This window comes from Cherax quadricarinatus, chromosome 2, assembly GCF_038502225.1.
Source record: "Cherax quadricarinatus isolate ZL_2023a chromosome 2, ASM3850222v1, whole genome shotgun sequence".
Taxonomy (NCBI): Eukaryota; Metazoa; Arthropoda; class Malacostraca; order Decapoda; family Parastacidae; genus Cherax; species Cherax quadricarinatus.
In genome coordinates, this window is record NC_091293.1 from 23,039,664 (window position 1) to 23,067,661 (window position 27,998).

The 27,998-nt window shown below is 38.8% G+C and overlaps 1 protein-coding gene across 9 annotated transcripts in view; it reads right to left on the reverse strand.

The window, feature by feature from the left end:
- LOC128693596 (uncharacterized protein C05D11.1-like) overlaps nucleotides 1–27,998 on the reverse strand; it is a gene marked incomplete at its 3' end in the record, with an annotated part of 686,932 nt that overhangs the window by 90,965 nt on the left and 567,969 nt on the right. For all 9 annotated transcript variants that reach the window (XM_070087698.1, XM_070087675.1, XM_070087712.1 and 6 more), the window contains 2 exon segments: nucleotides 9,725–9,847; nucleotides 10,589–10,798. In XM_070087698.1, the coding sequence (XP_069943799.1) occupies nucleotides 9,725–9,847; nucleotides 10,589–10,798 (333 nt within the window).

The following is a 27,998-nucleotide window of genomic DNA, read 5'->3' on the forward strand; positions in this document are numbered from 1 at the left end:
AAATAAACGATGTCATTTTCCAACAAGTGTCCAAGTAGCCATTCTAATATGCAATCATGAATGGGTTAACATTATTTATACAATTATTACATTATTGCAGTAGTCTGCATAACAGTAAATCTTCTATTTTTTGTCTGAATAAAAATTCAAAATAGAAAGCAAAAGTAATATCAGAGGGGCCTGGAGACATGATTGATGAACAAAGAAAATGTTATTTTAGAGCCAGGAATGTCTGCACTGTTCATTCTGGACCCTATTTTGAAATTGTCATATTTTTTAATTTTCGTGAAATTGGCCAAATTGCAAATTTCTGACCACGTTATTGGGTACCTGAAATCGGTAAATGGGCAGTTTCTTGTACTCAACTGATAGAAAAATGGAGTTCTAAAGAAATAGCTATGAATTTGGTCGACTGGAACAATGGAATTAGCCGAAAATAGGGCTCAAAGTGGGGGAAAACGCTCATTCGTTAATATCGCTGAGGTCGCTAACTTCGCGAGAGTGTAATTCCTTAAGTTTTCCATCAAATTTCGTACTTTTGGTGTCATTACCATCGGGAAAAGGTTCTCTTATCATTTCATAAGCATTTTTTTTTTTTTTTCAAAAATTTTTTGACACCAGACGACACCTCAGGATTCAGGGTTTCAACAGTCAAGGGGTTAAAGAACACTAAAAACACATTTTGGTCATATTTTTTTAAAGAATAATGAACACAAAAATATTATGTTATTTACCTTAACCCTTTCAGGGTCCAAGGCCCAAATCTGGAGTCACGCACCAGTGTCCAAGAATTTTCAAAAAAAAAAATTTGTTATTTTTTTTTATGAAATCGTAGAGAATCTTTTTGTGAAGGTAATAAAACAAAAAGTACGAAATTTGGTGGAAAATTGACGAAATTATGCTCTCGCGAATTTTGATGTGTCAGCGATATTTACGAATCGGCGATTTTGCTGACTTTGACTCCCATTTTAGGCCAATTACATTATTCCAATCAACCAAATTCTTAGCTATTTCACTAGTATTACTTCTATTCTATCGATTGAGCACAAGAAATCGCCAAGTCAACTGTTTCAACTACAAAATAAAGTGATCGGAAATTGTTAATTTGGCCAATTTAACACAAAGTTCAAAATATTCCAATTTCAAAATAGGGTCCAGAATAAACAATGTAGGCATTCCTGGCACTAAACTAACATTTCCTCTGTTCATTAGTTATGTTTTGAGGCTTTACAAATAAATTCCATTTTGATTTTTTATTCACATAATGAATTTTTATTCACACCAAAAAATAGAAGATTTACTGTTATGGAATACTGTAATAATTGTATAAATATCATCACCATATTTGTGAATGTATATTAGACCCACCAGCTGACGTGTATTAGACGTGTGAGGTCGTTTGTTTACTCTTGAATATCGGCAAAAATTTAACATTTCCGCTACTTTGAGCTCAGTTTCAAGCCATTTCCAGTGCTAAAACCAATCAAAATCATCTCTATTTCTGTAATATGTCTTCCATTCTATCAAATGAGACCAAGAAATCGCAAATACAACTATAAAAAACATACGAAAAAACACTGCAAAGTTGCTGTTTTAATCGAAAAATCATGATTTCAGTTTTTTTCTCTCATTATACACAGTGTGCTGCAGGATCTGTTTTATGTGGTGCACACATACCACATAGATGTATTCTCTCATATCTAGGCCCAAATGTACCACTCACAGTTTATCAGAGTGAGTTGAGCTCATGGCGTAGATCTACGGTTTGGACACTCACCGTAAAGCCGTAGATCTACGGGACGGACCCTGAAAGGGTTAAGATTTGCCCTTAAAAATGCCTTAACCCCTTGATATGATTCTTCCTGACACTATTAGCGATTACATTGTCGCCCGAGAAAATGAAAACAAAGATATTAAAGCAACACTTGCACGATATGAATCCAAGGTAACCATCCTCGAGAGCAAGATCCAAAACCTTGAAGAGAGAATTACATCGGGAAGTGCTGACACAGAAAATACTCTGAAAACAGCTATAGCCAGTCACACTGAGCAAATAACAACCCTAAATATGAAGGTTGAAGAAGCAATCAAGGACTCAAATCAGAACATGCACACTCGACTAAATGAATACTTTGAGTTCCAAGATGACAAAACCGAACAAGATAAGTTGTCTGATGTAGTTATAATAAACAGTCCACACATTCCTAGTGACATAACCCAAGCCGAGTGCAAAGAAACTTATCAGGATAATACATGACCACGTAAAAGTTATCCTGCAAAACAATGAAATCAAAGAAACACGTTTGAGGAAAACAAGGTAGTAGACAAAGTATTATGATCAGACTTCATTCATATGATAAAAGAAGGGACCAAATTAAATCAGGAATTACGATGAAAACTGGAGTGTACATCAACGAGTGTCTAACAAGAAAACATCAAAACCTTCTGTTCAGGTTGAAAAAACTTTAACAGGAAAACAAAATACATCAGTGTTTCACTCGAGATGGGAAAATACTAGTTAGGAAAACATCAACAGGACAACAATACACCATCTCAAATGAACATGATTTCTCTACCTTCCTTAGAAAAGCTGACATTTCCGTAACAGATTAGACAAGTGTCCCTAACGCATATATATGTACATGTGGTGCATACAGTGTACGTTACTATCACATTATTGTGCATCATTGTGCTTTTTTTTTTTTAAATAGCTAATACCACCTACCTCAAATACGTTTTACTACTTTATAAGTGCTATTAAATGCTCAAATTTTGTTGCAAGTCAAATCTTACTCCTGAACCAATGTTCTTCATGGTTGCTACCTATCCATTAAATTTTGTTTACAACTACTTATTTTAGTAGGTTCGTAGACAGCAACCACCCAGGGAGGTACTACCGTCCTGCCAAGTGAGTGTAAAACAAAAGTCTGTAATTGTTTTACATGATGGTAGGATTGCTGGTGTCTTTTGTCTGTCTCATAAATATGCAAGATTACAGGTATGTCTTGCTACTTCTACTTACACTTAGGTCACACTACACATTTATTTATACACATTCATTTGAGTTTTCTTTGATTTTATCTTAATAGTTCTTGGTCTTATTACTTTTCCTTTTATATCCATGGGGAAGTGGAATAAGAATCTTTCCTCCGTAAGCCATGCGTGTTGTAAAAGTCAACTAAAATGCCGGGAACAATGGGCTAGTAACCCCTTTTAGTGTAAAGATTACTAAAAAGAAAAAGAAAAAGAAAATTGTCAAAGTGGGAAGTCTGAATGTGCGTGGATGTTGTGCAAATGATAAGAAAGAGATGATTGTGGATGTTATGAATGAGAAGAAGCTGGATGTCCTGGCTTTAAGTGAAACAAAGCTGAAGGGGGTGGGAGAGTTTCAATGGAGAGGAATAAATGGGATTAAGTCAGGGGTTTCAAATAGAGTTCGAGCTAAAGAAGGAGTAGCAATAATGTTGAAGGATAAGTTATGGCAGGAAAAGAGGGACTACAAATGTATAAATTCAAGGATTATGTGGAGTAAAATAAAGATTGGATGTGAAAAGTGGGTTATAGTAAGTGTGTATGCACCTGGAGAAGAGAGAAGTGTAGAGGAGAGAGAGAGATTCTGGGAAATGTTGAGTGAATGCATGGGGAGTTTTGAATCAAGTGTGAGAGTAATGGTGGTTGGGGATTTCAATGCTAAAATGGGTAAAAATGTTATGGAGGGAGTAGTAGGTAAATTTGGGGTGCCAGGGGTAAATGTAAATGGGGAGCCTTTAATTGAGCTATGTGTAAAAAGAAATTTGGTAATAAGTAATACATATTTTATGAAAAAGAGGATAAATAAATATACAAGGTATGATGTAGCACGTAATGAAAGTAGTTTGTTAGATTATGTATTGGTGGATAAAAGGTTGATGGGTAGGCTCCAGGATGTACATGTTTATAGAGGGGCAACTGATATATCGGATCATTATTTAGTTGTAGCTACAGTTAGATTAAGAGGTAGATGGAAAAAGAGGAAGGTGGCAACAACAAGTAAGAGGGAGGTGAAAGTGTATAAACTAAGGGAGGAGGAAGTTCGGGTGAGATATAAGCGACTATTGGCAGAAAGGTGGGCTAGTGCAAAGATGAGTAGTGGGGGGGTTGAAGAGGGTTGGAATAGTTTTAAAAATGCAGTATTAGAATGTGGGGCAGAAGTTTGTGGTTATAGGAGGGTGGGGGCAGGAGGAAAGAGGAGTGATTGGTGAAATGATGAAGTAAGGGGTGTGATAAAAGAGAAAAAGGTAGCTTATGAGAGGTTTTTACAAAGCAGAAGTGTTATAAGAAGAGCAGAGTACAGTGGACCCCCGCATAGCGAACTTAATCCGTGCACGAGGGCTGGTCGTTATGCGAAATGTTCGCTATGCGAATTAATTTTCCCCATAAGAAATAATGGAAATAAAATTAATCCGTGCAAGACACCCAAAAGTATGAAAAAAAAATTTTTTTACCACAAAAAAATGTTAATTTTAGTACACACAAACTGAAAAAGGCATGCACAATTACATGACACTTACTTTTATTGAAGATCTGGTGATGATTGATGGGATGGGAGGAGGGGAGAGAGAGTGTTAGTGTTTAGAAGGGGAATCCCCTTCCATTAACACTTGAGGAGGCAAGTCCTTTTCCGGGGTTACTTCCCTTCTTCTTTTAATGCCACTAGGACCAGCTTCAGAGTCACTGGACTTCTTTCTGTCCATAGAGCTCTGTACCTCCCGTTCCTTTACGATTTGTCTAAAATGGGCCATAACATTGTCATTGAAATAGTCACCAGCACGCCTTGCAACAGCTGTGTCAGGGTGATTTTCATCCATAAAGGTTTGCAGTTCAACCCACTGTGCACACATTTCCTTAATTTTTGAAGTAGGCACAATGGATTCCACAACTGGCATAGGCTTCTCAGGGTTAGCCCCAAACCCTTCAAAATCTTTCTTAATTTCCATACTAATTCTCACCCTTTTTACCACAGGGTTGGCACTAGAAGCTTTCTTGGGGCCCATGGTCACTTATTTTCAACAAACAGAACCGAAAACACTGTAATAATACGAAATATTCCGAGTGTATGCTTGAATGTTACCGCGGAGGCTAGCTGGTAAACAATGGGACGGGCGGCACATGTGAGGCTGGCTGAGGGCCCACATTGGACGTGTCTCAGACGAAGTTCGCTGAGCGGGTTTTTGTCTACTATGCGGGGCAAAATTTTAGCGATCAAAGCGTTCGCTATGCGGAATGTTCGCTATGCAAGGCGTTCGCTATGTGGGGGTCCACTGTATATGGAGAGTAAAAGAAAGGTAAAGAGAGTGGTGAGAGAGTGCAAAAGGAGAGCAGATGATAGAGTGGGAGAGGCACTGTCAAGAAATTTTAATGAAAATAAGAAAAAAATTTGGAGTTAAACAAGTTAAGAAAGCCTAGGGAAAGTATGGATTTGTCAGTTAAAAACAGAATAGGGGAGTTAGTAGATGGGGAGAGGGAGGTATTAGGTAGATGGCGAGAATATTTTGAGAAACTTTTAAATGTTAAGGTAGAAACAGAGGCAGTAATTTCATGCACTGGTCAGGGAGGTATACCATCTTTTAGAAGTGAAAAAGAGCAGAATGTAAGTGTGGGGGAGGTACGTGAGGCATTATGTAAAATGAAAGGGGGTAAAGCAGCTGGAACTGATGGGATCATGACAGAAATATTAAAAGCAGGGGGGGATATAGTGTTGGAGTGGTTGGTACTTTTGTTTAATAAATGTATGAAAGAGGGGAAGGTACCCAGGGATTGGCAGAGAGCATGTATAGTCCCTTTATAAAAAGGGAAAGGGGACAAAAGAGACTGTAAAAATTATAGAGGAATAAGTTTACTGAGTATACCAGGAAAAGTGTACGGTAGGGTTATAATTGAAAGAATTAGAGGTAAGACAGAATGTAGGATTGCGGATGAGCAAGGAGGTTTCAGAGTGGGTAGGGGATGTGTAGATCAAGTGTTTACAATGAAGCATATATGTGAACAGTATTTAGATAAAGGTAGGGAAGTTTTTATTGCATTTATGGATTTAGAAAAGGCATATGATAGAGTGGATAGAGGAGCAATGTGGCAGATGTTGCAAGTATATGGAATAGGTGGTAAGTTACTAAATGCTGTAAAGAGTTTTTATGAGGATAGTGAGGCTCAGGTTAGGGTGTGTAGAAGAGAGGGAGAATACTTCCCGGTAAAAGTAGGTCTTAGACAGGGATGTGTAATGTCACCATGGTTGTTTAATATATTTATAGATAGGGTTGTAAAGGAAGTAAATGCTAGGGTGCTCGGGAGAGGAGTGGGATTAAATTTTGGGGAATCAAATTCAAAATGGGAATTGACACAGTTACTTTTTGTTGATGATACTGTGCTTATGGGAGATTCTAAAGAAAAATTGCAAAGGTTAGTGGATGAGTTTGGGAATGTGTGTAAAGGTAGAAAGTTGTAAGTGAACACAGAAAAGAGTAAGGTGATGAGGGTATCAAATGATTTAGATAAAGAAAAATTGGATATCAAATTGGGGAGGAGGAGTATGGAAGAAGTGAATGTTTTCAGATACTTGGGAGTTGACGTGTCGGCGGATGGATTTATGAAGGATGAGGTTAATCATAGAACTGATGAGGGAAAAAAGGTGAGTGGTGCATTGAGGTATATGTGGAGTCAAAAAACGTTATCTATGGAGGCAAAGAAGGGAATGTACGAAAGTATAGTAGTACCAACACTCTTATATGGGTGTGAAGCTTGGGTGGTAAATGCAGCAGCGAGGAGACGGTTGGAGGCAGTGGAGATGTCCTGTTTAAGGGCAATGTGTGATGTAAATATTATGCAGAAAATTCGGCGAGTGGAAATTAGGAAAAGGTGTGGAATTAATAAAAGTATTAGTCAGAGGGCAGAAGAGGGGTTGTTGAGGTGGTTTGGTCATTTAGAGAGAATGGATCAAAGTAGAATGACATGGAAAGCATATAAATCTATAGGGGAAGGAAGGCGGGGTAGGGGTCGTCCTCGAAAGGGTTGGAAAGAGGGGGTAAAGGAGGTTTTGTTTGTGAGGGGCTTGGACTTCCAGCAAGCGTGCATGAGCATGTTAGATAGTAGTGAATGGAGACGAATGGTACTTGGGACCTGACGATCTGTTGGAGTGTGAGCAGGGTAATATTTAGTGAAGGGATTCAGGGAAACCAGTTATTTTCATATAGTTGGACTTGAGTCCTGGAAATGGGAAGTACAGTGCCTGCACTTTAAAGGAGGGGTTTGGGATATTGGCAGTTTGGAGGGATATGTTGTGTATCTTTATATGTGTATGCTTCTAAACTGTTGTATTCTGAGCACCTCTGCAAAAACAGTGATAATGTATGAGTGTGGTGAAAGTGTTGAATGATGATGAAAGTATTTTCTTTTAGGGGATTTTCTTTCTTTTTTGGGTCTAACAATTTTATGTGACTTTGCAGTTATTAGAACAAACGTTAACAAAGCTTCTAGTTTGAAGTTTTCACAAATAAGGTGGTTTAGCCCTTTGACTGCTGAGACCCCAAATCTTTAAGTCCATCTCTCTGTTGCAAAATATTTGGAAAAAAAAAAAAAACTTATGAAATGATACAGAATCTTTTCCCGATGGTAATGACATCAAAAGTACAAAATTTTATGTAAAATTTATGGAATTACATTCTTGCAAAGTTAGCAATCTCAGCGATATATACGCATTGGCGATTCTGCCCACTTTGAGCCCTATTTTCGGCCAATTCCATTGTTCCAGTTGACCAAACTCATAGCTTTTTCTTTAGAACTCCATTTATTTTATCGAGTACAAGAAATTGCCCATTTACCGATTTCAACTATCCAATAAGGTGGTCAGAAATTGGCAATTTGGCCATTTTCAAAATAGAGTCTAGAATAAACATGGCAGACATTCCTGGCACTAAAACAGCATTTTCTCTGTTCATTAGTCATGTCTCCAGGTCCCTCTTATAGTATTACTCTTGCTTTCCATTTTGAATTTTTATTCTCACAAAAAATAGAAGATTTACTGTTATGCAGACTACTGCATTACTGTAAAAAAGGTATAAATAAAATCAGTGCACTTGTGAAAGAATATTAGACTCACCAGTTGATGTGTATAGGATGTGTGGTGTGATTTGTTTACTCTTCAACAGCGGCAAAAATCGAACATTTCCGCTACTTTGAGCTCAATTTCAAAGTACTTTTCATCGTGAAACCAATCAAAATCATCTATTTCTGTAAAATATCTTCCATTCTATCAAATGAGACCAAGAAAATGAGAATACAACCATAAATACTGTACGAAAATACACCTCAAAGTCAGTGTCTTAATCCAAAATCACGGTCGGAGTGTTTTTTTTTTTCAATATGCACTGCATGCTGCAGGATTTTATTCATACTGCTCACAGTGACCACACACATGCATTCTCTCACATGTGCACCTACCAGCTTTCTCCTACTCAATTTGAAGCCGCTAGAATTTTGGCATATTAATATGTCAAAAACACTGGCTTGTAAAACATATATATACGACACCGACATTCAAGGCTTAGAGAAATTACTGTGTGTTAGTTGTGACATCTAGGCAAGACAATTGATCTCGATCCTAAATTATTACAGTGGACAGTCAGTTATCACCCATAATCCATTCCAGAAGGTTAGCCTAAAACTGAAATGGCCAAAAACCGAACTGATATTTCCCATAAGAATTAATGTAAATCCAATTAATCTGTTTCAGACACCCAAGATTAACTATAATTTTTCATACTATAATTTTACATACACAAAACAATGAGAACTAAATAAAATGACTAATGAAATGGAAAAATGAAGATTTAAATCACTTTTATCATTATTGAAGAGTCTTGTTGCCCTATGCAAAACGGTGAGGAGCGGAGAGGGAAGCGAGTTTGTTTAGAAACAGGACAAAATGCTTAAATATGATGCTATTATCAATTCCACGGCACATATTTATCTATCACAAATCATCTAACATGACCTAATAAACAATACTAGTAACATAAAAACATGCTATATACTCTAAAATGAATAACATGTCATTAAGTATGTGAGCACGGTGGTGGTGGTGGTGGTGGTATTGTTGGGTTTATAAGGGCCACTGACAGCATAAGCTGTACATGTGTTGGTGGCTCTGCTAACACCACCATTCACACAATGTACGTAATTTATAAATAAGAAATATTTAAACTTACTGTACCTTGGAGATGCTGGCACTGGGTTAGGGTGGTGCAAGATAAGCAGGGCGGCATTTATTGTCAGTGGCCCTATATACCTCCAACATCATTTGAGGAGTCAGTTTTGTGTCATCCTTTTTCTATCGCTTAATGTTACATTTTATCGACTCCTGCTGCTTTAGTATCGTACATATCGTAGAATCACTTAATGAAGAAGGCACATTTTCCCCTCTCTCTTCCTCCCTCACTTTCGTACTTTGTTACGGGTGGATGCATCCAATACAGCCAATAACTGAAAAAACGGCTGATAATTGGCACAAAATTTTAGCCAAAAAACCAGGTGATAACTGAATTGGCTGATATCCGGAACGGCCGATAACCGAGGGTCCACTGTATTATAATTAGTATTATTCATAATCACGTTACAAGTCAAACGTTTTCACACAGCTGAAGTGCAGCATTATTTGTACTCCAGTATATTTAATATGTTCCTTTTAACTCACCTTTGAAAGAATTTTCTTCTCCATAGGTTCCAGAGCAGCAAATACTTTTTCTAACTCTACTTGACCTGTGATAATAACATGAAGGTTTTCTGGACGGTAAAAGGCTTTATGATAATTGCGAATCTGTAGAAGAAACAGAAACAATAAATAAAATAAAATAATAATAATAATACACTGTATTGCACTATGTTGCCATTGGTATGAATTTCGATAATATATAATTTGAATAATTTTAAAACTTTCACATTAGTTTATTTATCTCATACAATGAATGGTGCTAAGGTTTTGTATTAACAGCCCTTCCCTGGCATCAAGGCACCCTTTCCCCACTTAGGAGAAAGTCTGAAATATATGTAACTTGGCTACTATCACCAGGATATAACCTTTAAGGAATATTGGTTCAGAGGACACCTACTTGACCTTCTTCACGGCTACTACAACTAACCTATTAATTTGAGTAGGACCTACTTCCACTGGGGAATCCCGCCTACCAGTGACTATGCCCTCATCTGCTACATGTCTATTCACTGGCACGTGTTTAAGTGCTAGTCTCCTTGCCTGTGCTTCAGAATCTCTACTACCACGGTGCTCTCAACATCTACTCCAAGGCTGAAGGACTGATCACCTCATCTTTTGTATAGAGTTCTTCTGTTTTCTAATTATGTCCTGAAATCTGTACTGATAAAGCCACTGGGTGGCAAAACATCTTCAATAAAGATGACCAGATGTTGCACAAGTGTCTTAATTAACTTTCAACCTTCAGGGAAGTGCCATCACTAAGTTGCTTTTTAGCCATGATTACAGTAGTCTGTCAGTAGTGCATCATAAATCCAAGGCATATACTGTACATATAAAACTGCTTGCCTTTTCATTTGTGGTGCTCTCACGGAGATTCTTTAAGATTCCACCAGTCTCTGAGCGGTAACCACTGGGCTCGGGATACATGGCTCGTAGCATGGCACGGTAGCAACGGTCACTGTCAGAATTCTCACGAGCCTGCATCTCGGAATACACAACCCCAGCATCTTCTCCTTCTCCAGTAATATGATAAACTTCTGTGATAAATCCTGAGTCCTGGTAAATACAAATAATAAAAATAGTAGTAATAGTAATAACAGCAGTAATAACAGCAGTAATAGTAGTAATAATAGTACTAATAATAGTACTAATAATAGTAATAATAATACTAATAGTAATAACAGTACAGGCTGACCATCACTAATCTGGCATCATCGGGACCTGTAATGTGCCGGATTAGTTATTTTGCTGGATTACAGTGTGGTTAGGTTAGAAAACACTTAACCAAATGGCAATATTTACGCATCAGTGATTTCACCCACTTTATGGCCAATTTTTGCCATTGTTCCAGTTTACCAAACTTATAGCTATTTCGCTAGTACGTCTTCTATTCTGTCGATTGAGTACAGCCTCTCCTCACTTAGCGTCACACTCATTTACCAACGACTCAGACTTACAATGGGCTCTCTGACCAGTATGCATACGAAAATAATGTACAGTGGAACTTCAAAAATCGAACGTATCACATATCGAACGTTTCGAAAATAGGACCATTTTTTCAGACAAACTGTGTCCCTATTATCAAACGCGCCCATTTTCGGACCGTCGGGTACGGGACCTGTCTGCCGTCCGCTCTGTCCGCGTCCACACGCAGGCGCCGTGAGCAGTCTAGCTTTGTTTATGCTTGAGTGAACACTAACCTGCACTCTCATTCACGCATTTTACGATTATTTCGTTGTGTTTAGTGCTTGTGGGACTGTGAAATAAGCTGCCATGGTCCCAAAGAAACTTGCTAGTGGTACCCCTGTGGTAAAGAAAGTGAGAAACACCATAGATGTGAAGAAGGAAATAATACAGAAGTATGAGAGTGGTGTGAGACTTGTTGAGCTTGCCAGGATGTATGGGAAAAACAAGTCGACCATCGGTTCTATCCTGTCAAAGAAAGAACAAATCAAGGAAGCTGATGTTGCGAAAGGTGTTAATATAGGGAGTGGATGAGGTGCCTTCTTCAAAGATTAAGGAGATTTGTGCCAAGTGGAATGATGTCCAAATGTTTGTGCAGAAGTACCACCCTGAGCAAGCTGAAACACGCCATCTCTGCAACAAGTTCAGTGACAGAACCATGTCCCATTTTAGGGAAATGTTAGAGGCACCAGAAACAGAGGACTGTGGACAGTTATTTTGTGAGACAGGGGTCCAGTGCTCTCAAGCTGGTCCTAGTGGCATTAAAAGACAGAGAAGGGAAGTAACCCCAGAGAGGGCTTTACCTGAAGTCCTCATGGAGGAGGATTCTCCTTCCAAACACTAACCCCAACTCCCTCTCTCCTCCTCCCTATCTTCCAGATGCCATCACCAATCTTCAATAAAGGTAAGTAAAAATGTTATTTTATATGTATTACTATACATAATTAAAAACTATAGTATTTGTTGTATGTAAAACTGTAATTAATCTCTATAAAATGTATTTTTTGTGTGAATATTTTTGGGTTTCCGGAACGGATTAATTGTATTTCCATTATTTCTTATGGGAAATATTGCTTCGAATTTCAGACTTTTCGAATTTAGAACTAGCTCCTGGAACGGATTAAGTTCGATTTTTGAGGTTCCACTGTATATCAGAGCTGATTTCCTCTATTCTGTTTATTACAATATACAGTGCTCTACTGCATAAACAATTAAAAATATACCAGAAATGTTATAAATGGTGCAAAGGTAACATTAAAACAATATCAAAGATGACTGACAAACCCACTACCATTATAGTATGCTCCTCACTTAGCGACGAATTCGTTTACCGACGAGGTCTTAGGAACAGAACTCTGTTGTTAAGTGAGGAGAGGCTGTACAAGAAACCACCCATTTACCTATTTTAACTCCCCAGTAGTGGTCAGAAATTGGTAATTTGGCCAATTTCACACAAATTTCAAAAGATGCTAATTTCTAAATAGAGTCCAGAATAAACAGTTTAGACATTCATGACACTAAAATAACATTTTCTCTGTTCATTAGTGACACCTCCAGGCCCCTCTTATATTACTCTTGCTTTCCATTTTTAATTTTTATTCACACAAAAAATAGGTGGTTTACTGTTATGCAGACTACTGCATTATTGTAATAACTGTATAAATAACATCAACCCATTCATGATTGTGTATTAGACCAGCCAGTTGGACACATATTGGACGGTGACATCATTTATTTACTCTTAAACATCAGCAAAAATTGAACATTTCTGCTACTTTCAGCTCAATTTCAAGGTACTTTCTGTTGTGAAAGCAATCAAAATCATATCTATTTCTGTAGTATATCTTCTATTCTATCAAAATGAGAATACATCCATAAAACCCGCATGAAAATATACCGCAAAGTCGCTGTTTTATGCTAAAAACAAGGTCGCAGTTTTTTCTCATTATGCACTCTGTGCTGCAGTATTTTTTTTATATATATACAGTAATGCACACTTACCACACAGACCTATTCTGTCATATCTAGGCCCAAATTTACCAGTCACAGCTTAACTTAGCGAGGTGAGTTCATGGTGACTGACAGAGGCTTCACAGCCACCTTATCTTTTATGGACAACGTATGGTGTATGTGCTGTACACAACGAGAAGCACTTCTTTTATTCGTTGGAACCGTGGCTAGGGCCAAAAGTGAGCAGGTTATAATAATAAATGGAGAAAAAGAAACTGGAATGACTTATGCAGCAAGTAGCACCAGCAAACAGTAGCAGAAGGTTGATGTGGCGAACCCGGAAATTCAAAATTATGCTAGCCAAAATTAGTGCTGGATTATTGATGGATCAGATTACTGACTGCCAGATTAGTGATGCCCAACCTGTACTAATAATAGAAATAATAGTATTAATAATAGTAATACTAATACTAATAATAGTACTAATTGTACTAATAATAACACTAATATTACTAATACAGTGGACCCTCAACCAGCGATATTAATCCGTTCCTGAGAGCTCATCGTTAGTCAAAATAATCGTTAGTCAAGTTAATTTTCCCCGTAAGAAATAATGGAAATCAAATTAATCCGTGCAAGACACCCAAAAGTATTGAAAAAAAAAAATGTTTACCACATGAAATATTAATTTTAATACACACAAATTGAAGATTACATGCACAGTTACATGACACTTACCTTTATTGAAGATCTGGTGATGATTGATGGGATGGGAGGAGGGGAGAGCGTTATCTTCTTACTGTTTAGAAGGGGAATCCCCTTCCATTAGCACTTGAGGCAGCAAGTCTTTTTCTGGGGTTACTTCCCTTGTTCTTTTAATGCCACTAGGACCAGCTTGAGAGTCACTGGACTTCTGTCGCACAACATATCTGTCCATAGAGGCCTGCACCTCTCGTTCTTTTATGACTTTCCTAAAGTGGTTCACAACATTGTCAGTGTACAGGTTGCCAACACGGCTTGCAGTAGCTGTGTCAGGGTGATTATCATCCATAAAGCTTTGCACTAAGCCACACTGCACAGATTTCCTTAATCTTAGAAGTAGGTAACTTCTTCAATTTCTCTCTCCCCTCCTCCGAAGCAGTTTCCTCAGGTCTGCCCTCTTGCTGCTCAAGATGATCTAGCAGCTCATCAGTGGTTAGTTCTTCACTGTCCTCCACCACCAACTCTTCCACATCCTCCCCACTAACCTCCAACCCCAAGGACTTCCCCAATGCCACAATGGATTCCTCAACTGGCATAGGATTCTCAGGGTTAGCCTCAAACCCTTCCAAATCCCTTTTGTCTACACATTCTGGCCACAGTTTTTTCCAAGCAGAGTTCAATGTCCTCTTAGTCACTTCCTCCCAAGCCTTACCTATAAGGTTTACACAATTGAGGATATTAAAGTGCTCTCTCCAAAACTCTCTTAGAGTCAGTTGAGTTTCTGAGGTCACTACAAAGCACCTTTCAAACATAGCTTTTGTGTACAGTTTCTTGAAGTTGGAAATAACCTGCTGGTCCATGGGCTGCAGGAGAGGAGTGGTATTAGGAGGCAAAAACTTCACCTTAATGAAGCTCATGTCCCTAGAAAGTCACTGCCACATCTGTAGGATGACCAGGGGCACTGTCTAATACCAGGAGGCACTTAAGGTCTAATTTCTTTTCAATTAGGTAATTTTTCACATCGGGGGCAAATGCATGGTGTAACCAGTCATAGAAAAAGTCCCTAGTGACCCATGCCTTACTGTTTGCCCTCCAAAGCACACACAAATTAGCCTTGAGGACATTGTTTTTCCTGAACACTCTGGGGGTTTCAGAGTGATACACCAATAAAGGCTTCACTTTGCAATCACCACTAGCATTGGCACACATCAACAAAGTAAGCCTGTCTTTCATAGGCTTATGTCCTGGAAGTGCCTTTTCCTCCTGAGTAATGTACGTCCTGCTTGGCATTTTCTTCCAAAACAGGCCTGTTTCGTCACAATTAAACACTTGTTCAGGTTTCAGTCCTTCACTGTCTATGTACTCCTTGAAGTCTTGCACATATTTTTCAGCCGCTTTGTGGTCCGAACTGGCAGCCTCACCATGCCTTATCACACTATGAATGCCACTACGCTTCTTAAATCTCTCAAACCAACCTTTGCTGGCCTTAAATTCACTCACATCACTAGTTGCCGGCATTTTTTTAATTAAATCGTCATGCAACTTCCTAGCCTTTTCACATATGATCGCTTGAGAGATGCTGTCTCCTGCTATCTGTTTCTCATTTATCCACACCAATAAAAGTCTCTCAACATCTTCTATCACTTGCGATCTCAGTTTCAAAAACATAGTTGCATCTTTGGCAAGAACAGCTTCCTTGATTGCCATTTTCTTGCCCACAATAGTAGCGATGGTTGATTAGGGTTTATTATACAACCTGACCAGCTCAGAGATACGCACTCCACTTTCATATTTATCAATGATCTCTTTCTTCATCTCCATAGTAATTCTCACCCTTTTTGCTGTAGGGTTGGCACTAGAAGCTTTCTTGGGGCCCATGGTGACTTATTTTGCAGGTGCAATCACTAAAAAGGCTGTGATTATATGAAATGTTCCAGTTGTATGTTTGGAAGCGACCGCGGTGGCTGGCTGGCTTGTAAACACTGGCACCAAAGGGACAAGTGAGGCGCGCTCAGGCCAAAGTGGACGCGTATGGTACGGAACGAAAAGCGCTGGTTGGGTTTTTAAGCGCTAGTCGAGGCAAAATTTTTGCGTTTAAATGAATCGCTAGTCAGATTTATCGTTAATCAATGCCATTGCTGGTTGAGGGTCCACTGTAATAGTAATAATAGTACTAATAACAGTATAGTTATAAATAAAATAATATTTTTATTAACATGTCCACACTCTTCTGGAAATAGGACACAGTTTTCTTTTTCATATTCATTTATTTATATATACAGTATGCAAAATTGTGTGTCAAGAGGGAATGAAAAAGTATATTTTTTTTTTCAATGAACTGGCCATATCCCACCAAGGCAGGGTGACCTAAAAAGAAAAACCAAAGTTTCTCTTTTTAGGTTCCCCTTGCTGACAGCAAGGGGTTACTAGCCCCTTGCTGCCAGCATTTTAGTCACCTTTTATGACACGCATGGCTTAGGGAGGAAGAATTCTCTTCCATTTCCCCTTAGAAAGAAAAAAAGTATATACAGTAGGGCCCCACTTATACGGCGGGTTAGGTTCCAGGCTACCGCCGTAAAGCGGAAATCGCCGTAAAGTGGAACACCCTTTTTTTCCACTTATAAATGCATACAAACACTAGATAACAAGTTTACACTAACATATATTAAGTTAGCAATAGAACCAGGCATCAAAAAACAATAAAAAGGTACAATACACACATAGTGCACTCATTACTTACCTTAAAATATTTATAGTCTTAATCTAGGGTGAGACAAGTAGTATTTATTGTAAGAAATCAAGTGTGGTATGTATTGTAATAGCCTCACCAGGCCACCCCACCCACACATACTATTCTATGATATTTAAGCATCCCAGAGCGATAAAATGTATATACAGTTCACTCATTACTTACCTTAAAATATTTGTAGTCTTAATGTAGGGTCAGGAGTAAGTAAATGAGATAAAACGAATAAATGAGAGAGAGAAAGAATGAATACATGAGAGGGGGCAGGCGCAGTTATGTAAACAAACCAGGGGAAGGTAAGTTTTGTAAACAAACGAAGTGTACACGTCTGGTTTGTGTACAAGTTACATTGTGTACAGGTTGTCTCTACATTGATACGGTAGAATTAATAAAGAAGAACACTCCCATTCTCATGTAACATCATTTTGAGAAGAAATGAAGCTCTGAGTGAAGGCAATGGAAATAAGTCACACTGACTTTTTTGGGTTATCCTAGGTTCTCTACACGTATGTTGTTATGTATGATAATCTATGTAACTGTATTTGTGTATACCTGAATAAACTTACTTACATACATACGAAAGGAATAATTTTCTACAGTTACCCCCAGTAACACATTTACTCTTATGTTAGATTAGAGAAAATGTTATTCTTGGCGTCACTTGTACAAGTTATGTGGCTCCCACATCTTATATTTATGTTTATTTATTCTATTGTGGGGTGTATTTATCATCTTTTTATGTTATGTATCGTGTTTATTATATAATTTTGAAAAAAATATCATGGATGGATTAATGAAAATGTGTATATTACCGTAATATACGACATTTAATGAGACTCGGTATTGTTATTATCACCACTTGTGCAAGTCGTCTGCTACGACATCTCACATTTGTTTATTTATTCTACTGTGGGGTGTATTTATCTTATTTATATGTTATGCATCGTGTTTATTATATGATTTTGAAAAAAATATCATGGATGGATTAATGAAAATGTGTATATTACCGTAATATACGACATTTAATGAGACTCAGTATTGTTATTATCACCACTTGTGCAAGTCGTCTGCTACGACATCTCACATTTGTTTATTTATTCTACTGTGGGGTGTATTTATCTTATTTATATGTTATGCATCGTGTTTATTATATAATTTTGAAAAAAATATCATGGATGGATTAATGAAAATGTGTATATTACCGTAATATACGACATTTAATGAGACTCAGTATTGTTATTATCACCACTTGTGCAAGTCGTCTGCTCACATCTCACATTTGTTTATTTATTCTACTGTGGGGTGTATTTATCTTATTTATATGTTATGCATCGTGTTTATTATATAATTTTGAAAAAAATATCATGGATGGATTAATGAAAATGTGTATATTAACGTAATATACGACATTAAAATGACTCGATGTATGTAAGTTTATTTAGGTACAGGTATACATAAGTATAATTATCAGAGTATATATAAAATATGAAATAACTTTTAAAAACATTTGAAATTTTGGAGTTTCCAGACAAAATGGAGAGACTTAGTGCTTACTGAGCTCATGGAGAATGTAAACAAACAGGGTGGGGCACGGTGACCGTATTAGAAAGTCAGGTGGGGGGAGCCGTATAGTGAGTTTTGGTCATAATTTGAAATGTCCGTATTAGCGGAACGCCGTAAAGCGGAACGCCGTAAAGCGGGGCCCTCCTGTATGTAAATATATTTGAGGATGATGCAAAGATCCTATGAAAAAATAAATAGCTATAATAAATAAATTCTTCCTAGGTAGTAGGTTGGTAGACAGCAACCGCCCAGGGAGGTACTACCGTCCTGCCAAGTGAGTGTAAAATGGAAACCTGTAATTGTTTTACATGATGGTAGGATTGCTGGTGTCTTTTTTCTGTCTCATAAACATGCAAGATTTCAGGTACATCTTGCTACTTCTACTTACACTTAGGTCACCTACACATACATGTACAAGCATATACATGTATATACATACCCCTCTGGGTTTTCTTCTATTTTCTTTCTAGTTCTTGTTCTTGTTTATTTCCTCTTACCTCCATGGGGAAGTGGAACAGAATTCTTCCTTCGTAAACCATGCATGTCGTAAGAGGCGACTAAAATGCCAGGAGCAAGGGGCTAGTTACCCCTTCTCCTGTATATATTACTAAATTTGAAAGGAGAAACTTTCATTTGTCCTTTTGGGCCACCCCACCTCGGTGGGATACGGCTGGTACGTTGAAAGAAGAAGAAATAAATTCTTGCACAGGGGTGAAATGAGCACAAGGTGCTATGTAATAGAAATGGGTAAAATTAAACACAGGCCACATAAAGAATGTGATAAATTAAGTGTCATAAAGAAGAGATCTATGGTTAATAAAGAGAGATTGTCATTAGCAGATAATTGAAACTGAAGGGAGAGAGTATGGAGGAGGTGAATGTATTCAGATATTTAGGAGTGGACGTGTCAGCAGATGGGTCTATGAAGGATGAGGTAACTCACAGAATTGATGAGGGAAAAAGGGTGAGCGGTGCACTTAGGAATCTATGGAGACAAAGAACTTTGTCCATGGAAGCAAAAAGGGGAATGTATGAGAGTACAGTTGTACCAACACTCTTGTATGGGTGTGAGGCATGGGTGATAAATGTTGCAATGAGGAGAAGGCTGGAGGCAGCGGAGATGTCATGTCTGAGGGCAATGTGTGGTGTGAATATAGTGCAGAGAATTCGTAGTTTGGAAATTAGGAGAAGGTGTGTGATTACCAAAACTATTATCCAGAGGGCTGAGGAGGGGTTGTTGAGGTGGTTCGGACAAGTAGAGAGAATGGAACAAAACAGAATGACTTCGAGAGTGTATAAATCTGTAGTGGAGGGAAGGCGAGGTAGGGGTCGGCCTAGGAAGGGTTGTAGGGAGGGGGTAAAGGAGGTTTTGTGTGAGAGGAGCTTGGACTTCCAGCAAGCGTGCATGAGCGTATTTGATAGGAGTGAATGGAGACAAATGGTTTTTAATACTTGACATGCTGTTGGAGTGTGAGCAAAGCAACATTTATGAAGGGATTCAGGGAAACCGGCAGGCTGGATTTGAGTCCTGGAGATGGGAAGTACAGTGTTTACACTCTGAAGGAGAGGTGTTAATGTTGCAGTTTTATAACTGTAGTGTAAAGCACCCCTCTGGCAAGACAGTGATGGAGTGAATGATGATGAAAGTTATTCTTTTTTGGGCCACCCTGCCTTGGTGGGAATCGGCCGACGTGTTAAAAAAAAAAAATACAAACAGTGGTGCCTCGAGTTTCGAACAGCTCCCAACTCTAACAATTATGTAAGTATAAATTTGTAAGTGCTTTTTTAAGTGTATTTTTGAGGGTCTGAAATAGACTAATCTAATTTGCATTATTCCTTATGGGAACAAATTCGTTCTGTATCGGGACGTATTATGTTCATAACTCGTGGTACCACTGTACTTGCGAGCTATAATATACAGTGGACCCCCGGTTCGCGATAGCAATCCGTTCCTGAGAGCTCATCGTAAACCAAAATTATCGGCAGGCGAATCAATTTTCCCCATAAGAAATAATGGAAATCAAATTAATCCGTGCAAGACACCCAAATGTATGAAAAAAAAAACTTTTACCACATGAAATATTAAGTTCAATGCAATAGTAATTACAATAACAACAATAACAATAAATAACAAAAGAGTAATTGACACTTACTTTTAATGAAGATCTGGTGATGATTGATGGGATGGGAGGAGGGGAGTGTGTGGATGGTGTTAGCATTTAGAAGGGGAATCCCCCTCCATTAGGACTTGAGGTAGCAAGTCCTTCTCCGGGGTTGCTTCCCTTCTTCTTTTAATGCCATTAGGACCAGGTTGAGTCACTGGACTTGTGTCGCACAACATATCTGTCCATAGAGGCCTGTACCTCTTGTTCCTTTATGACTTTCCTAAAGTGTTTCACAACATTGTCAGTGTAATAGTCACCAGCAAGGCTTGCAATAGCTGTCTGAGGGTGATTTTCATCCATAAAGGTTTGCACTTCAAGCCACTTTGCACATATTTCCTTAATCTTTGAAGTAGGCAACTTCTTCAATTTCTCTCTCCCCTCCTCCGAACCAGTTTCCTCAGGTGTGGCCTCTTGCTGTTCAAGATGATCTAGCAGCTCATCAGTGGTTAGTTCTTCAGTGTCCTCCACCACCAACTCTTCCACATCCTCCCCACTAACCTCCAACCCCAAGGACTTCCCCAATGCCACAATGGATTCCTCAACTGGCATAGGCTTCTCAGGGTTATCCTCAAACCCTTCGAAATCCCTTTTGTCTACACATTCTGGCCACAGTTTTTTCCAGGCAGAGTTCAAGGTCCTCTTAGTCACTCCCTCCCAAGCCTTACCTATAATGTTTACACAATTGAGGATGGTAAAATGATCTTCTAAAACTCTCTTAGTCAGTTGAGTTTCTGAGGTCACTACAAAGCACCTTCCAAACATAGCTTTTGTGTACAGTTTCTTGAAGTTTGCAATGACCTGCTGGTCCATGGGCTGCAGGAGAGGAGTGGTATTAGGAGGCAAAAACTTCACCTTAATGAAACTCAAGTCCCGAGAAAGTCGCTCTGCCAAGTCTGTAGGATGACCAGGAGCATTGTCTAATACCAGGAGGCACTTAAGGTCTAATTTCTTTTCAATTAGGTAATTTTTCACATTGGGGGCAAATGCATGGTGTAACCAGTCATATAAAAAGTCTCTAGTGACCCATGCCTTACTGTTTGCCCTCCACAGCACACACAAATTAGACTTGAGGATATTCTTTTTCCTGAACACTCTGGGAGTTTCTGAGTGATACACCAATAAAGGCTTCACTTTGCAATCACCACTAACATTGGCACACATCAACAGAGTAAGCCTGTCTTTCATAGGCTTATGTCCTGGGAGTGCCTTTTCCTCCTGAGTAATGTAGGTCCTGCTTGGTAATTTCTTCCAAAACAGGCCTGTTTCGTCACAATTAAACACTTGTTCAGGTTTCAATCCTTCAGCCTCTATGTACTCCTTGAATTCATGCACATATTTTTCAGCCGCTTTGTGGTCTGAACTGGCAGCCTCACCATGCCTAATCACACTATGTATGCCACTACGATTCTTAAATCTTTCAAACCAACCTTTGCTGGCCTTAAATTCACTCACATCACCACTAGTTGCAGGCAATTTTTTTACCAAATTCTCATGCAACTGCCTAGCCTTTTCACAAATGATTGCTTGAGAGATGCTATCTCCTGCTATCTGTTTTTCATTTATCCACACCAATAACAGTCAACATTTTCTAACACTTGCGGTCGCTGTTTCGTAATCACAGTTGCACCTTTCGCAACAACAGCTTCCAATTGCCTTTTTCCTGCTCACTATAGTAGAGATGGTTGATTGGGGTTTACTATACAACCTGACCAGCTCCGACACACGCACTCCACTTTCGTACTTTGCAATTATCTCTTTCTTCATTTCAACAGTCATTAGCACCCTTGGTCTCGAAGGGTTGGCACTGGGAGCTTTCTTGGGGCCCATGGTGACTTATTTTGCAGAAACAGGCACCAAAAACAGTGATAATATGGATAATATGAAATGTACCAAATGTATCCTTAGATGCACGCACACTGGCTGGCTTGTAAACACTGGCACACACAGGGCAGTTCAGGCCACACGTGGACACGTCTCGTACGAACCGCATCGCATACAGGGTTTTGTATCAGGAAGCGAGGCAAATTTTCTGCGATATAATGCATCGGTTACCGGATTTATCGGATACCAATAGCATCGCGAACCGGGAGACCACTGTACATTGGACCCTCGACTATTGGCGGCTTTGGCTAACGCCAAAATCGGCTAACAGCTCACTTTGGCGTAAAAATATTGGCTCAGTTAATGCCAAATAACTCGGATAAGGGCATTCGTCCTGGACGTATCCGCGTGGACTGAGCGGGTGCCTGGCCACTCACTCCATGTACCAGCCAGTGTGCCATTGTTTATAAAGCCAGTGATATATTTTGTATTATTCCAGTGTTTTTAGTGCTTGTAACTGTTAAGTAAGCCACCTTGGGCCCCAAGAAAGCTTCTAGTGCCAACCCTGTGGTAAAAAGGGTGAGGTGTACTATCGAACTGAAGAAAGAGATAATTGCGAAGTATGATAGTGGCGTGCGTATCTCGAAGTTGGAAAGGGTATACGTATAACAAACCCCGGGGTATTCAACCATCACTACTATCTTGGCCAACAAAAAGGCAATCAAGGAAGCTGTTGTTGCGAAAGGTGCAAGTCGATTGTCGATTTTTCAGACCAGAGCTTTGGCGAGATGGGGAAGGAAGAAGGATGGGTAAGGATGGAAATATTGGAAAAGGGTGGGAGGGGGGTGAGAGGTAGGATATAAAGGTAAGTGGCCCAACCACTTTGGTGCAATTTAAAAAGTGTACGTAAAATGATAATATATTTATTTAAGGGGTATAAGACTAACCCATCAGAGTCACATAGATATAACAGATATATAAGTACATGACTCTGAATTGGTAGTAATTATACAGGTTGCAATTGCCTTTTTTTTTTTTTTTTGCGATTGCACAACGGATATTTATGCGACAAGGAAAGCAATAATTTTCTGGCCAGTTTATAAAGTTTGTGACAATGGCTTCTTACAGGTGGTGTCCAGCCATAGTAAATAGCATAATTTTTACATTAGAAAGTTATTTAAGATGTCTCCCTAATTGGGGGCGATGATTTTTTCAGTATACATAGAAGGGTTCTGGTGGTACCCAATCCTCTTCATCAGGGAGGTTGCTCAATATCATGGGTCGTGGGTAATCATCTTTATGAATAAAGCGACGGACCCTTTGTGGGAGAGTCATTCGTTGAGTCCTGTGAGGAGGAGTAGTGACAGTATAATCCGTGGTATTAACCACTTGGATAAATGAGAAACACTTATCAGGAGATAGTGTTTCTCAGTCAATAGTACGTGAAAAGGCAAGGAAGTTGCATGCGGATCTCATTAAGAAAAATGCCTTCAAATAGTGCTGCTATTGGTGAATTTAAGGCCAGCAAAGGCTGGTTTGAGAGATTTAAGAATCATAGTGGCATACACAGTGTGATGAGGCAAGGTGAGGCTGCCAGTTCTGACAAACAAGCAGCTAAAAAATATGTGCAGGACTTTAAGGAGTACATAGACATTGAAAAATTAAAACCCCAACAAGTGTTTAATTGTGACGAAACAGGCCTGTTTTGGAAGTAAATGCCACACAGGACCTACATTACTCAGGAGGAAAAGGCACTTCCAGGACACAAGCCCATGAAAGACAGGCTAACTCTCATGTTTTGTAGTAATGCTAGTGGGGTTTGCAAAGTGAAGCCTTTACTCGTTCATAACTCTGAAACTCCCAGTGTTTTCAAGAAAAACAATGTCATCAAAACTAAATTGTGTGTGATGTGGAGAGAAAACAGTAAGGCATGGGTCACTAGGGACATTTTCGTGGATTGGTTCTATGACATGTTTGACCCCACTGTGAAAAAGTACCTCCAGGAAAATAGTCACTCAAGTGCCTCCTGGTAATGGACAATGCTCTTGCTCATCCTCACAACTTGCAAGAGCAAACTGCAGGGGGAGCTGAGCATCAAAGTGAAGTTTTTTCCTCCTAATACCACTCCTCTCCTCCAGCCCATGGACAAGCAGGTCATTTCAAACTTCAAAAAACTATACACAAAAGCAGTGTTTCAAAAGTGCTTTGAAGTGACCTCAGACACTGAATTGACCCTAAGAGTCCTGGAAAGATCACTTCAGTGTCCTTAACCCTTTCAGGGTCCGTCCCGTAGATCTACGACTTTACGTTCAGGGTCCAAACCGTAGATCTACGCCAAAATTCTAGCGGCGTCAAATTTAGCGGGAGAAGGCTGGTTGGCCTACATCTGAGAGAATGGGTCTGGGTGGTCAGTGTGCACACCATAGAAAAAATCTGGACGTCTGCATGGCATTGTGGGAACGCCAGCAAAGTAGCTTTGTTCATTGTGCCTGGCGGCAAGGAAGCTCTCACTCCCCACTCACTCTCCGGGCGAATTCTGACTCTCCTCTTCACAACTTACAGTTCTAAGACTGATAGAAGTGGAGCTGAAGATGAATTCTATGGTTTTGAACCATATGGTACCATTGTGCCATATGGTACAATGGTACCATATGGTACAATGGTGCCATGTCATACAATGGTATATGGTACAATGGTATCGTATGGCAGAGTGGTACCATATGGTACAATGTACCATATAGTACATTGTACCATATGGTACATTATACCATATGGTACAGGGTACAGGGGACCCTAATGGAAACAAGTCTGTGACTTTATTGGGTTATCCTAGGTTCTCCAAACATATGCTGCTAAGTATGATATTCAATGTAACTTTATTTGTGTATAACTAAATAAACTTACTTATGATGCCACATGCACTTGAGTAAGTTTATTCAGGTGTACAGAAATACAATTACATAGATTATCATACATAGCAGCATACATATAAAATCTTAGGATAACCCAAAAAAGTCAGGGTGACTTATTTCCACAGTTATCCCTGTATCTGTACCATATGGTGTCCTGTACTGTATGGTACCCTGTGCCATATGGTACCCTGTGCCATATGGTACCCTGTGCCATATGGTACCCTGTGCCATATGGTACCCTGTACCATATGTTATCCTGTACTGCATGGTACCCTATACCATATAGTACAATGTACTATATGGTACCCTGTAACATGATACCGTGTACCTTATGGTCAATAGGTATTGGTGGTATGAGACACCAGCCAAGACTGAGTGAGTGGCGACACAAGCTAGCTACTGACTCCGCAGTTTGCAGTTTCCGAGACAAAGTGCTTTGTCATCCACCTCAAGGAACACGTCAAGTTCCTGTACACTTGTAAATATATAATAGAACATTACTAATATACAACATTTTTGCATATTTTTGTTGTAAACAACTATTGTAAACAAAATAATAATGAAAATATTAGTGTGTTTATTGTGTTGAATACAACAGTACCATATAGTACAATGTACCATATGGTACCATTGCATCATATGGTACCATTACACCATATGGTACCATAAGGTACCATTACACCATATGGTACCATAAGGTACCATTGCACCATATGGTACCATAAGGTACCATTGCACCATATGGTACCATAAGGTACCATTGCACCATATGGTATCATTGTATCATATGGTACCAAATGGTGCCATTGTACCATATGGTACCATTGCATCATATGGTGCCATTGTACCAAATGGTACAATTGCACCCTATGGCACCATTGTACCATATGGTACTATATGGTACCATTGTATTCAACACAATAACTGCACTAATATTTTCATCATTTTGTTTACAATAAACTTGTAAACAAGTTTTGTAAGCAATATAATGATAAACAAATTAGTGCAGTTATTGTGTTCAATACAATGAGTGTACACTTATACAATATACATTATACTGGTCTCACAGGCCATAAATGTTATTAGAAAAAGAAAAAATTAGAAAAGAAAAGAAAAAATTGTAAAAAACAAAATAAAAAAATGGGATTTTGCGGAAGTCACTGATGTTGCCGCCACCCGGTCATTTTGGGTCAACTTCCCGCCGCTGTATCTCGGTAAGTACTGATCAGAAAAAAAAAATTTTTGTCTTATTACCATCACAAAATTATACTCTTTAATTCTTTAACCCTTTCAGGGTCCAAGGCCCAAATCTGGAGTCACGCACCAGTGTCCAAGAATTTTCAAAAAAAAAAATTTGTTATTTTTTCTTATGAAATCGTAGAGAATCTTTTTGTGAAGGTAATAAAACAAAAAGTACAAAATTTGGTGGAAAATTGACGAAATTATGCTCTCGCGAATTTTGATGTTGTGTCAGCGACATTTACGAATCGGCGATTTTGCCGACTTTGACTCCCATTTTAGGCCAATTACATTATTCCAATCAACCAAATTCTTAGCTATTTCACTAGTATTACTTCTATTCTATCGATTGAGCACAAGAAATCGCCAAGTCAACTGTTTCAACTACAAAATAAAGTGATCGGAAATTGTTAATTTGGCCAATTTAACACAAAGTTCAAAATATTCCAATTTCAAAATAGGGTCCAGAATGAACAATGTAGGCATTCCTGGCACTAAACTAACATTTCCTCTGTTCATTAATTATGTTTTGAGGCTTTACAAATAAATTCCATTTTAATTTTTTATTCACATAATGAATTTTTATTAACACCAAAAAAAAGAAGATTTACTGTTATGCAATACTGTAATAATTGTATAAATATCATCACCATATTTGTGAATGTATATTAGACCCACCAGCTGACGTGTATTAGATGTGTGAGGTCGTTTGTTTACTCTTGAATATCGGCAAAAATTTAACATTTCCGCTACTTTGAGCTCAGTTTCAAGCCATTTCCAGTGCTAAAACCAATCAAAATCATCTCTATTTCTGTAATATGTCTTCCATTCTATCAAATGAGACCAAGAAATCGCAAATACAACTATAAAAAACATACGAAAAAACACTGCAAAGTTGCTGTTTTAATCGAAAAATCATGATTTCATTTTTTTTCTCTCATTATACACAGTGTGTTGCAGGATCTGTTTTATGTGGTGCACACATACCACATAGATGTATTCTCTCATATCTAGGCCCAAATGTACCACTCACAGTTTATCAGAGTGAGCTGAGCTCATGGCGTAGATCTACGGTTTGGACCCTGAACGTAAAGCCGTAGATCTACGGGACGGACCCTGAAAGGGTTAAGAAAAAATAATATTTTCTTCAAAATTTCTTGGACACTGGAGCACCACTTCAGATTTTGGCCTTGGACCCTGAAGGGGTTAACTGCATAAACCTTATAGGTAAGGCTTGGGAGGGAGTGACTTGCAGGACTTTGAACTCTGCTTGGAAAAAATTGTGGCCACAATGTGTACAAGAGAGGGATTTTGAAGGGTTTGGGGCTAACCCTGAGGAGCCTACGCCAGTTGTGGAATCTATTGTGGCATTGGGGAAGTCCATGGGGTTGGAGGTTAGTGGCGAGGATGTGGAAGAGTTGGTGGAGGACAACAATAAAGAGCTAACCACTACAAAGCTGCAAGAGCTTCAGGTGCAACAGCAACAGATCACAGCTCAGAAATTTGCTTCAGAGGAGGAGGAAGAGAGACGGAGGAAATTGCCTTCGTCAAAGATTAAGGAAATGTGTACAATGTGGACAAAGTTGCAAGCATTTATGGAAGAATATTATCCTGACACAGCTGTTGCAAGCCGTATTGGCAACATGTACAATGACACTCTTGTGTCCCATTTTAGGGAAATCTTAAAGGGATGT